The sequence below is a fragment of the Callospermophilus lateralis genome, chromosome 14, assembly GCF_048772815.1.
Source record: "Callospermophilus lateralis isolate mCalLat2 chromosome 14, mCalLat2.hap1, whole genome shotgun sequence".
Classification (NCBI taxonomy): Eukaryota; Metazoa; Chordata; class Mammalia; order Rodentia; family Sciuridae; genus Callospermophilus; species Callospermophilus lateralis.
In genome coordinates, this window is record NC_135318.1 from 30,835,470 (window position 1) to 30,849,873 (window position 14,404).

The following is a 14,404-nucleotide window of genomic DNA, read 5'->3' on the forward strand; positions in this document are numbered from 1 at the left end:
AATACCTCTTAATTCAATGGTTTCATAACTGTGTCTGCTGGCAGAAAAATTTCTCTCTTGGGAACCATTTTGTAAAGAGCACAGTTATCCGTGAATGACCGTGAGGCTCACAAGAGTTACACGGACAATGAGCAGCTGGGAACTTGGGGGTACCTACCTGTTCTCCCAGAAAGAGGTGATGGCTGCATTCAAACTCAGATTCCCACAGAACCAGTGGCTATCTTTCTGTTTCTCCCTTCTACCTAGCAAGGAGGACTGTAACATATTGTGGGTCTTCATGGTCAATAGGTCCCCCCAGTTTCTCAGGTGTATGGAAACTGGCTATCAGGATCATTCCTATAAAAAGCTGGAAGGCCAAATCCAGACTGCCTGACACCAGGAGATGTATTTCCCCACCGAAAAGGCTCCTTTCCAGTGGTTGACCTATAAGGACGGAGACCCATGGGCTGGCGGTGGCTGGGGTGGTGATGATGGTGGCGTTTGAGTGGTTATTTGTTGCAATGACACTGATCTTTCTATGGGATGATGTGGAGGCCAAGGGAAAGTGTGAAATATGTCCTAAAGATTCCCAAAGAGGCCTTTGTGACCTCTAAACCAGAGAACTTCAGTGATGAGTTGCAAATGGGAGAAACAGCACCATCTATTGGTCCCTGGTTTGTGGTGCACACAGCGTCGGGTAGGGAGGGATCCCACTCTCTGAAGGACACTGAGTTCAATAGGTCATCCCCTATGCCACAGGCCTTCTGTTTCAAGTGAGAGGATACATGACAAGAAATCCTAGGAGTGTCTATTATTTCCCTTACATTACTTTAAAAGGAGCTTTTTGGTGAGAAGTATTATTGGATGGAAATAAATGATAAGTGAGTAAATCAATTTGGTAAGTCCATGGAAAATGTTGAGAGAATTCAAATCCAGAGCAAATGGTTATTCCAGTGAGGACAAATTATTGCCTTCTCCCCAAGGGAAGGGTCTCCAGTGTAATCCCACTGGAGTTTTATAACAGTGTAATCCCACTGGGGTTGGTCACAGCTGCTAAAAAGTAGTCAGTAGTGCTAGTAGACACATCAGCCTTGGTAAGAAGGCCTGCTAGTCTGGTGAATCATTTCCATCTCTGTAACCACGGCCAGCTGTCTGGGAGGCTACTGAGCAAGCATCAGGGGAAAGGGAAAGCTTACCAGGGGAAAGGGCAGGCAACCTTCTACTACATAGAACCTCCTCTACACGAGGGGCCTCTTCTGAACATTCCAGTGGGACACGACTTTTCTTCCCTAAGACAATAGAATGATTTGGACATAACTTTCCTGGGTTCACATATGAATACATGACCAGTGTAACTCCACATCATGTACGACCACAAGAAGGGGATCCCAATTAGAATAAGTTATACTCCATGTATGTGTAATAAGTCAAAATATGTCATGTTTATCTTAAAAGAATACATAATTTTTTTTTCCATAATGGGCCTTGTTCTGAGATGCCCATCTACATTCCTTTTTCCAAGACCTTCTTTCACGTCCCCGACCATCCAACCAAACTTAGCTACCCCCTATGCCATGCTGAAGATGTGCCTCTCAGGCCATCTTGCCTTCTAAGCAGTGTGCATAGTGGACTACTTCCAGTTCTGCTCCCTGAGAGGACTTCGTTTCCCCCACTGTCCCTCATGCTGAGAGAGTCCGACATTCCTCAGTGATTAGAGTCCAGCAGGGACCAACAGAACTTGCTTGCATTCATCTGTAAACCAGATTTGACATCTTCCCCCTTATCAAACTGCTCATTGAGTATTTCTCATGAGGCCATCGCTGTGAGGGAGGAGTAGCAGTGAGGTCAGCGAGAGTCGTCAGGGTAAATCACTGACTGACTGCCCCTCGAGCCCTTGAGTCCAGTCAGCAAGTTGGAGCTCAGTGCCCATGTAGACCACTTCCATCTGATGAGCACATACTGCTGTCCTGGGCCCACAGCACTTTGGGATTGGTGGGTGCAAGCACTCTTCGTTTAAGATAGCAATTCAGGTCACGTGGTCACTGAGTGTCCTGAAGTCAAGTCCCAGTGGCAAATTAAGGGTTATTTCCAAAAGGAGAATAATTACTTGCATAAGAAAGCTTGGCTTTGTTCCAAAAGCTAAAAGGCTGCAGCTGTTCTTCTCCTATCGGGATTGGCCACAGGCTCCATGCAATATGCAGGTCTGTCACAGATGCTCTGAGTGTCGCTAGGTCTCCCAGGTCATATGGGCAATAATGTAGAGCTGCTTCTGGTGGGACCTGGACCAGCTGGAGAGCTCTTGCTTTGCCCAGGCCTCCATTAAGAGTGAATGAGTCTGAGCAGCAAACTCAAAGGTGACATGGACTGCCTTCAGAAGTCACAGAGTTCCATCAAGTATCTGTGCCTTTCTTATTGGTGGCACTAATGTCTGCAACTCCTACAATCATGTGGTATTGCTTCTGTTGAGTTATTTTGGCAGGAAGGGGAAGCCTAAGGAATGTGACATTGGCCCTTTCATTAATTGACAGCCTTATTTCATGGGTCAGATGGCTGAGGGGAAGCTATTTCAACTATGGACCCAGGAACTTACCATTCGTTTTTTCACTGAGAAAACTGAGGTAATCAGAAAAGAACTTCTACAGTCTCCCACTGCCAGATCCGCCCACTGTCCAGCATCTGTTCCCACTTACAGTTTGCTCTCCTACAATGCATGTTCTGTAATGGCACTAGCTCAAAGATTATTGCTAAGTAGGGAGATGATGTCACTCCAAGGTGGAAATTGGGTTGGTGTCTAAGTGACTTTTTCCCTTACCATATTCATGTTTGGTGTCACCAGAGCAGCAGAATAGAAGGGCACTAATGGAACCAGCAGAATGAGAAAGATGCAGAATAAGGTGCCCACATGGCATGCTCTTCTTGGTTCATTTTTGCCACAGATTGTGCTCAGAAATGCTTTTGGAATAATTCAGCAGTTTATCTTTCTTTATGCCCCATTCTGTTACAGTGTCTTTGCCTTTTCCCTGAAAAGGTGAAGTTCTTTATTTATTGATGCACTTATTTACTAGGAATATGATGTTTTTAAACTGTGCTAATATTTTCCTTCTCTCTCTCTCTTTTTCCTTTTTATATTGTTAAGGCTGGCCTCCATCCTGCCCCTGCTTCCTGAATAGCTGGGATTACAGGTATGTACCACTGTGCCTGGGTTTGTGCTTTTTTTATATTTATTTTTTAGTTGTAGTTGGACACAATACCTTTATTTCACGTCTTTATTTTTTTTTATGTGGTGCTGAGGATTGGACCCAGAGTCTTACATGTGCGAGGCGGGTGCTCTACCACTGAGCCAAAACCCCAGCCCCTGGCTTTGTACTTTTATGTTTACTAAGATGGTGTTAGTACTCAGGTTGCAAAGTTGGATAGAACTGGGATGGTCTGCCCAACCCATTTTTCCCCATAATTTCTTAGAGCATGAATTTGAGAATGAAAATCTTTTTAGGAGCACATCTATCATATTTTAGCAGAAATGTCTGTTTGCTGCCTTTCTGCCCATAACCATGGATAAATTATTCATGCTCCTATCTAAAGCTAATTCCTCCGCTAGTGGACTGCGTTCCATCCTCTTATTCAAAGACCTTGCTCCAGCATTTTCCCATTTTCAGCAATTTTTTAAATTTCATCAACTTTTTTCTCTCCTGGAACATTCTCTCCACCATCCTTCTCTCAGTTAAAAAAAAAATCATTCTCTTGATTCCACTTCTCCTACCAATCTACTACTCCCATTTCTTTGCTCTTCTTTTCCAAAAAATCAGTGGTAAGTGTTGTCTAATGCTTTCTTCCTCTAGCTCTTCTCCTATGTTCTCTTGAGCCTGTTGCCATCTGGTTTGGTTCACTGCTCTCAACAAAACTCTCATTTTCAAAGCCACCAGTGACCTCCTCATTGGTAAAGGCAATGGTTAATTTCCACTCCTTTTCTTACTTAGTGGGTCAGCAGCATTTGTAATGTTGCCCACCCCTCTTCCATACCCATTGTTTGCAAGCTTCCAGGCTGGCAGTTTTGGTTCTTGTCCTAGCTCACTGGCTGCTCCATCTTGGTTGCCCTTGAAGATTCCTTCTCTTCTCTCACCCCCTAGAGTATTCCCTCTATACATAATACTTTGGTGATGCCCTCCAGTTTCACGCTTTCTAAATACTGACATTTCCCTAATATGTGTCTCCAGAGCAGACCTTTCTTCTTAAACTGCAGACTCACATATTCAATTGCCTACGTGACATCTCCACTTTGTTTAATGTGCATTTTAAAATTAGCAAGTCTAAAGCTGTCTAGCAAGCAAGTCTAAACTGGATTTGCTAGTTTAGACTGTCTTGACTAGACAAGTCAAAATTAGACTGTCTAGACTAGCAAGTCTAAAACTGAACTTCTGATAGCCCCCACCCACTCTGCAAACCCCTCCCCAATGGCCCCAGAAGCTGTTCTGCTCTCAGTTGATGGGAACTCTGTTGTTCCAGGTGCTTGCCCCCAATTCTTAGCCATTTCTGTCTCCTCTCCATCTATTACCCCCCACATCAAACACATCAGCAGATCCTGCTGATTCCACTTGCAAAAACCATCCAGAATCCAGGCACCTTTTGCCTCCTCTGCTGCTGCCATCCTGCGGGTATCACTTTATCTTGCTACAATTACTATAAAAAAAGCCCTCCCAGCCGATTTCTCTGTTTCCACCTTTTCCTTCTTATAATCGATTGTAATACAGGAGTTATGTTGATTCCTAAATGGATGTTAGATTCTCTCACCTGTTCCAAACTCCTTTAGTGGTTTTGAGTAAAAGCCCATCTTTACAGTAGTGCTCAGGCCTCAACTAACCTCCCACGCACATCTGCCACCCACTCCCTCGCTCACCAGATCTCATTCCCCCCTCACTAGCTCTCCTCCAGTCACATTTGCTTTTCTTTGCTCTTCTTAAAATACATCAGGCACTCTCCTGCCTCAGATCTTTGCACTGGCTATTTCTTCTTCCTAGAACATTCCTCCGTCTCTTTATTTTGGTACCAGGGAGTGAACCCAGGGTTGCTTAGCCGCTGAGCCACCTCCGCAGCCCTTTTTATTTTTGATCAGAGTCTTGCTACATTGCTTAAGGCCTTACAAAATTGCTGAGTTTGGCTTTGAATTTGAGATCCTCCTGCCTCAGCCTCCCAAGCCACTGGGATTACAGACCTGTGCCACCGTGCCTGACTCTCCATCTCCTTTAAATATTTGCTCAATCCTCACATTCCTCATATTCTCAAGGAGGCCTGACCTATTTAAAATTGGAAAATACTTCTGTCTCCATCCTCCTTACTCCCCCACCATATTACCTCATTTTCCTCTCCCACTGTAGCTATCACCTTGTAACCTGTCAAATAAATAATGTCTATTGTTTTCTTTCTCTTCTCCTAGAATATTTGGGTCTTATGAAGGGAGGGATCTTTGTTGGGCTCACTGATGTATCCTAAGTGCCTAGAACAGTGGTTGGCACACAATGAGAATGCAGTATTTATTGCATGAGTGGTGGAATTTACTGGGTCAAAAATTCGTTTGCTGCCTGAGCACCACCCTCCCCAGTGGCACTTGGGTTCCAGGGATTAGGGCTGGTGTGGGGCAGTGAGCCAGCACCTGAAAGGTCTAGGTAGTCCTTTTCCTTAGTGAGCTGCTTGTTATCTTGTTAAATAGCTGTAGTTTTTTTTTTTTTTTTTTTTTGATGAAGGCTAAGAGGGCTTCTTCCCTCAGTGGTATCTATCTTCCTGTTCATTCAAAGGGCTATTGGATATGAAGACTCAGGTCTGGGAATTGGGTTATGGGCTATGACTTTACTGTGGCTTAAGTCAGACCTTCCTTGCTAGACCTTTTTTTTCTCTCTCTGTGTGTGTGTGGGGGGTTATGCACAAGAAGTAGGAGTTTAATAGACTTTATCTACTTGGAGCTTAGTGGCATCTAGGGAATATGGTACCTGATTAGCCCAAAACCTTGCAGATGAAAACTGCTCTAGTTTAGACACCACTTTGGCGTTACTTTTGTCTCTGGCCTTTACGTGCTGTTTTTTAGACTTTCACAGAGGTATCCCATCTATCCCCAGAGAAAACAGGAGGCCCATTGCAGTAGCCATGTCCTACCTGATCCCCAGCCCATAGAATCTACTACAGAGCTTCCCTCCACCCCTCAATGCATTTTTTTCCCTCAGTGCTGTGATGAAGGGCAGTTCCTCTGGGTTTTGGAGTACAAAGAGCGGGGAAGTATCATCAGCCCAATCCTATATGATGACCTCTTGGAATTTCTTTGTACATCCTAAAGTTCTGGGATTCAGCTCCAGATGATGTTGGCAACCAATGAATCCAGGTTGACTGGTTGTCAAACTGTTGGAGCCCCTCTCAGCTGCTTGGCCAGGACCTTTGCTAAGTGCCCCTGTATCAACAAATTCAATTTGATCTAAAATTACAACCAGCTTTTTCTCGAGAGACATAATGAATCCTCTCATATTTGCTACGATTTTGCCTTATCAATTAGAAGTGTTTGGAATTCTAAAATGCAAGCCTTTTTCCTCCACAGGCCCCAAGCCTCCTGGGCTCTGACTTTAAGTTCTAGAAGCAATGAGACATGAAGCACATGAAGAAAACTGGTTTCCCTGTGCAAGGGAATCTAGGCTATGAGCACCTTCCAGGAGAGCCTACTCAGGAAAGGAGCAGAGCTGCTGCTTCTGGCTCAGGAAGCTCCCTGGGCTATGAGTTATTTGAGTCACCTGTGTCTCCATCCCAATTCTCAGGGTTCCCCCTTTCCTAATCAAGTACCAATTTTCACCTTAGAGACCTACTAGGCTGTGAATTCAGCGGATAATTCAGCATCTCACAGGATCAAAGTCTTGAGTTCATTTTTTCAGCTCAGTCCAATGACTACCAGAAATAGAGGTTCTCTGGAATAATCATTAAAAAATTCCTTGGGCTAGGGTTGTAGCTCATAGTAGAGCATTTGCCTAGCATTTGTGAGGCCCTGGGCTCAATCACCAGCACCACATAGAACTAAAACACACACACACACACATACACATATTTTCCTGGCATGTTCTATCATGAACAAAGCCACTGTTTCAAAACTTGATCACTGCTGACATTCTGAATCATTGTTGAGGGACTGTCCTGTGCACTGTAGGATGTTTAATAGTGTCCTTGGTTTTCCTTAGTTCATTAGATTCCAACCCTCTTTCTTCCAAGATGTAGCAGCCAAAATGGTCAGATGTTCCCTGGGGCAAAGTGGCCCATAGCTGAGGCCATTGCATTAACCCAAGGAATAAGGACTACGGGAATCTTGATCTTTTTCTTCTAGTTGTCAAGTTCTGTTTAAAGTATAGTTCACCCTCAATCCTGCTTATGTTTCTCAGTTTATTGATGCTTCTCATAGCAGTGGAATAAGCATAGGAACAATGAATTGTTCTACTATCATCACATGCCACACATTTTCTAGAATACTAGCTTAAGTCATCCTTAACCCTAAGCAAGCCAGATAACTACTAACAGAATCACCTGTCTGGGGGCATGTTGCTTGAAACCCCTCAGAGTATCTCTATATTAGGGTTCTGGTTGCTAACAGACAAGTCTACACAATTTTAACAAAAAAAGGAATGGAGTTGAGGTAGCTGGTAGCTCTGGTAGCTCTCAGAACTTATAGGAAGGCCAGATAGGCAAGCTTCAGGACAGGAATGTTCTGGTGACTACTTTTCTGCTACTCACAGGCACAAATGCCACAGCTTGCACGTGTAATGTAGCTTGACACTGGCCTGGAAGACAGACCATGCCCTGGTTGGAAAGCAAATTTTGGGGCTTCACATAGTAGGAAATCTCCCAAACACAGGTTGTGTGAATGGTATTAAGTCAGACAAAAAGTTGAGCCACTATATCAGGATGTTGAAAAAAAAATCAGAGCTATATTTTCATCAACTTCCTATTTCTTCTTCTCACAGAATCAACACAAGACATATAAGGGGGCAATGTATTAATGCTGTTCAGAAAGAAAAAGTAAACTTCATTTTCTATCACGTTGGAGGCTACTGGCTTAATTCATGTTGTTATTATTTTCACTGATATTTTTTTATCACGAGCTGTATAAAATGTACTGCAAATAAAAATTATTTTCATTCCAATGGAGAAGAAAATTACAGGTTCAAAAAAATCAAGTTTTATATCAAAAGAAGTTACACATAAAGGTTTCTACATTTCTACAACCTGATAGTTAAAATTTCTCAACCTTGTGTTGACTGAAGGATTCATGTGAACCCTTAGAAATATTTATTTGGAAGCAGAAGTCTCTGCTCATAAATTGTGCATGGCGGAACAGGATTTTCATATTGACAGACCTTAGAACATGAGTTTTTTTTCCAAAATATTCAATAACTGTTCTTTGTCAAGAATGTAGAGTGCTTTGGAGCATAAAGCAGAAATTCTTAATGAGAGGGTGCCAATTCACCATAGCTCCTGTCTTCAGGGGAGTATTTACTTGAAACTGTGGGTGCCATAAAGAATCTCAGAGCAAGTGTGGTGGTCTAAGATAGTATGCAGCTACTCAGGAGGCTGAGGCAGGAGGATCAAAGTTCGAGGCCAGCCTATGTAACTGAGTGAGTCCCCATCTCCTGTGTCAAAATTTAAAAATAGCAAGTGCTGAGAATGTAGCTCAGTGGCGGGACAGTCCTGGGTACAATCCCCAGTGCCAAAAAAAAAAAAAAAAAAGTCTCAGGACAAACAGGATTCCACCTGGCTCGCTAGCAGCAAGCCCAAACCCATTACAGTCCAGAATTGTGTGACTTCTTATACTTGCATATGAATGCTTCTGTTTTTCCTAAGCTAACTTTGTAGTATTCCACTGGCACCAAAGAGCCAAAAGGTGACATCTTGTTTAAGCACGTGTTATTACTGGTTTCATGTGAAGATGGAACCATCTCTGATGTGCCAGTGTTTTCTTCAGGATTCAAGCATTTCTTAATTTCAGGTTCATGGGTGTGGCTGCCCTTGGAGTTGAGAGGGCTATTGCCCTCTCTGCAGTCTTTAAGGAGCCTGTGGTGATCTTCATTAAGCAACAAGACAATGGTTCCACCAACATGCAGCACTCTGTGACAAAGAATGGGGTAATTAGGATGAGTACTTCTTTCTTTTTAGACAACAAACAATCTTGCTTTATTTAAAATAGTTGTTTTTAATTTAAGATTTAATTTTCTCTATTTAAATACAAGGATTTTTGGTAATTAGGTAGTATCTTCCATAATGCATATTCATTATAGTAATTATTGAATCTCTAGTACAAATCTGCTTTAATTATCTATTTTTACTCTACTTAAAAGGCAAGCCTCAAAGTAATTTGTAGTCACATTCTAATAAATGATTGTACAGAGAAAAAGGCGAGTGACAGAGTCTACAGAATCAGCATATTTGAGTAGGCAGGAGGCTGATGGCAGGAGAAAGTCACCAGGAAGGAGTTAGAACATGAACAAAGAGATAGCAAAGGGAAGCTCAGACAAAGCGGGCAGACGGTGACTATCAGCCCTGTGAGGAGGATTCATTTACAGTCTCAGGTGGAACCATGACAAGGTGCAGATTTACTGAGCACTGGGGGAGAGGCACGTGAGGAGTGCAGGGGTGATAAAGGCCACCATGAAGGCACATGTAAAGGCCCTGGAAACACACGAGGTGGGTCCCAATCCAGGCACAGGAGAGGGGAAAATTCCCCAACAATGAGATGTCTGTGTGGTGAGCTGAAGGACAAGCAGGACTGAGCCAGGAAGTCGTAGGCTGGAGCTAGGGAGGTGGCTGGAGGCAGAACAGGTGAGACGCAGGAAGGCATGAAGTAGAGGGTCACTGAAAGCCACCAGTCTTATGGGGAAAACAGAGGTTAACAGGAGGAAGAGTAGGAAGAGCAGAGTTCAGTTTGGAAAGTGCCTGAGGAACGCACAGTGCAGATTCCCAGACAGCAGGGTGCTCAGTTTGAAAGCACCTACAAAGACCAGGCTTGAGGTAGAGGGACAAGAGCTTTCATTAGTGAAAGGCAGACAAAGCCATAGGGCAGAGGGGGTCATCTGGGTGGCAACAGAGTAAGAGAGAAAAAAGACCAGGGAAGACATAGGAGGTCTAGGGAAGGACAGAGGAGAGGAGCACAATGAACAGATACCATAAGAGAACAATCTGGACAACCGTGATGTCCTGGAAGCCCAAGACGCAGTTTCAAGAAGGGGATGGTCTCACAGTGTCAAATGCTACAGGACTAACAAGGACCAGGAATATAAGACGTCATCAGAGAACCTGGGGACAGCAAGCCTAGATGAGGACAGGAGCAGATAGACATGGGTCTGCTGGGGTTGAGTGAGAATGGGAGGTGAGGAAGCAGAGATTTCAAGAGTGGACTGTTCAAGAAATTTAGTTATATGGGTAAGGAAGCTAGAGGACCAAGGGTCACAGGGAAAGACTGAAGCGCGAAGGGAGCTTTCTTTCATCGAATCCATCAGGAAACCCAGATAATTCTGTTTCCACACTGTTTCACATGTTCATCTGCATATTCATATTCTGTCTGGACTTAGTAACAATCTCCTGATAGACAGGCCTTATTTCCATTCTTAGTACCCCTCCCACTCTCCTTCCCAGTTTCCACACAGAAGACAGATGCGAATGCCTGCTCACTCTCCAGCTGCTCTATGGCCCTTCAGTCAGTGCAAGCTCCCTCCACAACTGACCTCACCTAGGCTGCTGCCTGCCTGCCTCCCTCCGCAGTGACCTTCCTTCAGCTGCTCGACCTCACCAGCCACTGCTGCTCGCCTTGGCACTGCTGGTTCTGCTGTTTGCTGTGCATTTAACTCTCATCCCTTGCGTGCTTTCTCATTAAAGTCCCAGAGTTCAAAAGTCACTTCTATGGAGCAGTCTTTCTGACTTTCTACCTGTCTCTGGTAGCGACTACTCTTCTCTTACTCTCCAGCAAAATATCCTATTTTATTTCACTTATGATCTGGAATGACCCTGTGTGTCGACTCATTAACAATCCATCTTCCCACACAGGGCGGTCTGGGGCCTGTTCTGTCCTAGTCGATGCCTGGATCTATCCTCAGGACCTCGTGCAGTGATGAACTGTGTAAATACTCACAAAGTATATGGGGAAAATGGCCGATTCTCTGGGGAAAAAAATGAGGAGAAAATTAAGCTGAAGGTAGGAATGAGAAGTGGGCAGAGTGCTATCCGTGAGGAGGAGGGAATGAGCAGGGAACCCTGGCCAGAAGAGAGACTTCTCCTGAGACGAGCAGGTGGGATGAAGACAGATGCAGCTGTATACCATGGGACACAAGCAAGAAAACATACAAATGTCTCTAAACACACACATTACAATTAAAACAATACATGAGATATAACCCTTCTACCCACTGTATTAACAAAGATGAAAATAAACAATTGAGATTATGAGAAAATGAGTACTCTTAGAGGGAAATGTTTTGGAACAGTAACTATCAATAATGTATCAAAAATACAAAATGTACATAACCTTTATCCATCTATTTCACTTCTAAGAAATTATTCTAAGAAGATATAACAGCAATAGTAGAATAATATTGATAATGTGATGATAGCAAATATTTATTGAGCACTTATCATGTACTAGGCACCATTTAAAATATTTTGTATTACATATTATTTAATAGTCTGATTTGTCCTTTTATGTATGCCTGGTTAGCATTGTAATTTTAAACATGAAGAAACTAAGATACTGGTTTTAAGCAACTTGATCATATAGTAAGTTTGAAAAACTGCAAAAATGTTCAAGGCATTGTTCTTTAGTAAAATAAAAAAAAATTGAGGATTACCTACATCCATAAGTATTGGTTACATAATGGTAACACACATAATACTGTGACAATTATTGGAAATTATAATGTACAATACAACTGATCATAAAGGAGATTCATGACATACTGCTGAGTGGGAAAAAAGCAAGATACAGTAAATTAACAATGATTCTACTTAACAAGTATCTATTTATACAGAAGTACAAGGCAAGATGCCTATCACCAACTTATTTACTATAATTTTTTTAAAATAATGGAGGCAATAAGAAAGTAAAACTCACAAGGAAATTTAACATTTTGTAGGCATATTTTCATTTACATATAATTTCTCACTAAGAAAGCTATTCAAAAATTACAAAGCAATATTTCCCAAACTGTATCCCTTTGAACACTAGCATACGGGGTATTCGATGATGATAATGATATTATTTCTTGAAAAGAAATTTTGTGGTTCATAAGTTGGGAACACTCTGTATCAAACAAGATAAAAGAGAGACCTGCAAGACCAGAGTAGATGACATGAATAATTCTAAATTATGTGACCATGAAATATAGTAGGTCTTACCCACGTACTAAGTCCTTTGCTCCAGGAGGTCTGCTCTACTGACAGTCCTTGAAAACACCTTTCCTTCAGTATTCACTCAAACATTCACCAAACATCTGTGGTCTCTTTTTATTCTCTCTCAACTTCTAAATTCACTGAAATTTTGCTTCTTCCCTGATCATCTCATGTCTTTTTGTCACATAGGACTGCCTCCACCTTCAAGCTGAGCAAGCTGAATTTCTAATTTTGCTCATATATTTTACATGGCTATATTTAGAAAGAAAACCCATATTAAACTTCCCTAAATTCCTCAAAATGCTCTGTATTCATGAAATGGGTAATATTTAAATGAATTAAAAGAGGAAATAATTGAGCTGAGAGTGCCTAATTCAAGTCAATAGAGTAATCATTTGTCTGACAAACTTTAATTCTGATGCATGCACGATACTACATATAGGATCAGCTATTTTCACTGCTTATTAGGAACAGGTTTACTGACCTCTTGTAATTTTTTCTTCTTTTTATTAATAAAACTCCCCATCTCTTTCAATTCCTATATAAGGCCTTAAACCATCAGTAAATCACTGGGAGAGGTTATGTGTACTTAAATTTTTATATGTATCACCACTTCCTTCCCGAAGGATCTGAAGTAGTTTATACTAAAAAAATCAGGAAAGAGCTAACGGATACTGAGCATTTTCTAGGTGCCCAGCATTGTTCTAAAAGCTTTAAATCTACTGAATCCTCTGAACAAGGCTGCAAGGTAGGTGTTAAGATTTAAAGATTATGCACAAGGTGTGAAGTCAGGCAGTATGCCTATGACTGAAGAACTATGAGGAGTTAGAGCCAAGACTAGAACCCAGGCAGCCTGGCTCCAAAGCCTGTTCTCTTAACCCTAGCATCCTGTCTTTTCTGTATCAAACCTCAAACCACAAGAAGTTGAAAGTCAGATTGCACAGAGGTTGGGGCAGGTGGCAAGGAAGCCTGGGTACAGGAGATGGAAAAGTCCCTTATATTCAAATGCACACACTTTGAACTGGTCCTACGGAGGTGCTCTAGTTATGCAGGAAATTTGACTATTCATCTTTTGGATTCTCAGGTAAATATTTAAATTTACTGCCATGGTAAAAGGGTAGTCAAATCTATCATTATTTCACTTTCAATTACTTGGAATAAAATAAAAAACCAGCCTAGATAATGTCCGGCTGGTATAATTTACTAGTGCTGAAAGGACTGTCTATTCAAATTCCCCTGACTTGTGGAGATACATAAAATAGGCAGCACTAGATTTTGAGTTAGGTTGAGTCATCTTTGTTCTGAAAAGATCCAGGTTAAATGCATGTCACTGATCACATATTAATATCTCACTGTGAATCGGTTAATGATATAAATGGTGAATTACCTTATTAGGTTCAAAGGTTTAGTTATTAATCCTGCTTGCACAACAATTATACTAGGAGTTTTTAAGAAGTACTCACATCCAATGGAGTTAGAGAAGATAATGCTAAGTGAAGTTAGCTAATCCCAAAAAACTAAATGCCGAATATTTTCTTTAATATAAGGAGGCTGATTCATAGTGGGATAGGGAGAGGGAGCATGGGAGGAATAGACAAACTCTAGATAGGGCAGAGGGGTTGGAGGGGAAGGGAAGGGTCATGGGGTAATTAATGATGGTGGAATGTGATGATCATTATTATCTAAAGTACAGGTATGAAGACACAAATTGGTGAGAATATACTATGTATACAACCAGAGATATGAAAAATTGTGCTCTATATGTGTAATAAGAATTGTAATGCATTCCACTGTCAAATATAAATAAATTTTAAAAAAATGAAAGAAAGAAGTACTGACATCCAGGTCCTACTTCAGATTGGTTAAATTAGAGCCTTGGTAGAGGGTAGCTGGGAAAGTGGGGCATAAATATTAAAAAAAAAAAAAGTTCTGCAATGATTTTAAAATGAAAAAATTTTAAAATGCAAAATATGCAATGTGAAACTGTAGGGGAATGTGATACTAGGAAGCAGGGAGTATATGGGTTTCAGGA

The 14,404-nt window shown here is 41.8% G+C and overlaps 1 protein-coding gene across 1 annotated transcript in view; it reads right to left on the reverse strand.

Annotated features, from left to right (window-relative positions):
* Positions 1-7,396: 7,396 nt before the first annotated feature.
* Thumpd2 (THUMP domain 2 tRNA and snRNA guanosine methyltransferase) overlaps positions 7,397-14,404 on the reverse strand; it is a 42,947-nt gene continuing 35,939 nt past the window's right edge. The window contains exon 10 of the mRNA XM_076832856.2: positions 7,397-9,102. Within this exon, the coding sequence (XP_076688971.2) occupies positions 8,778-9,102 (325 nt within the window). The 3' untranslated portion in view covers positions 7,397-8,777. The remainder of the gene's footprint in view (positions 9,103-14,404) is intronic.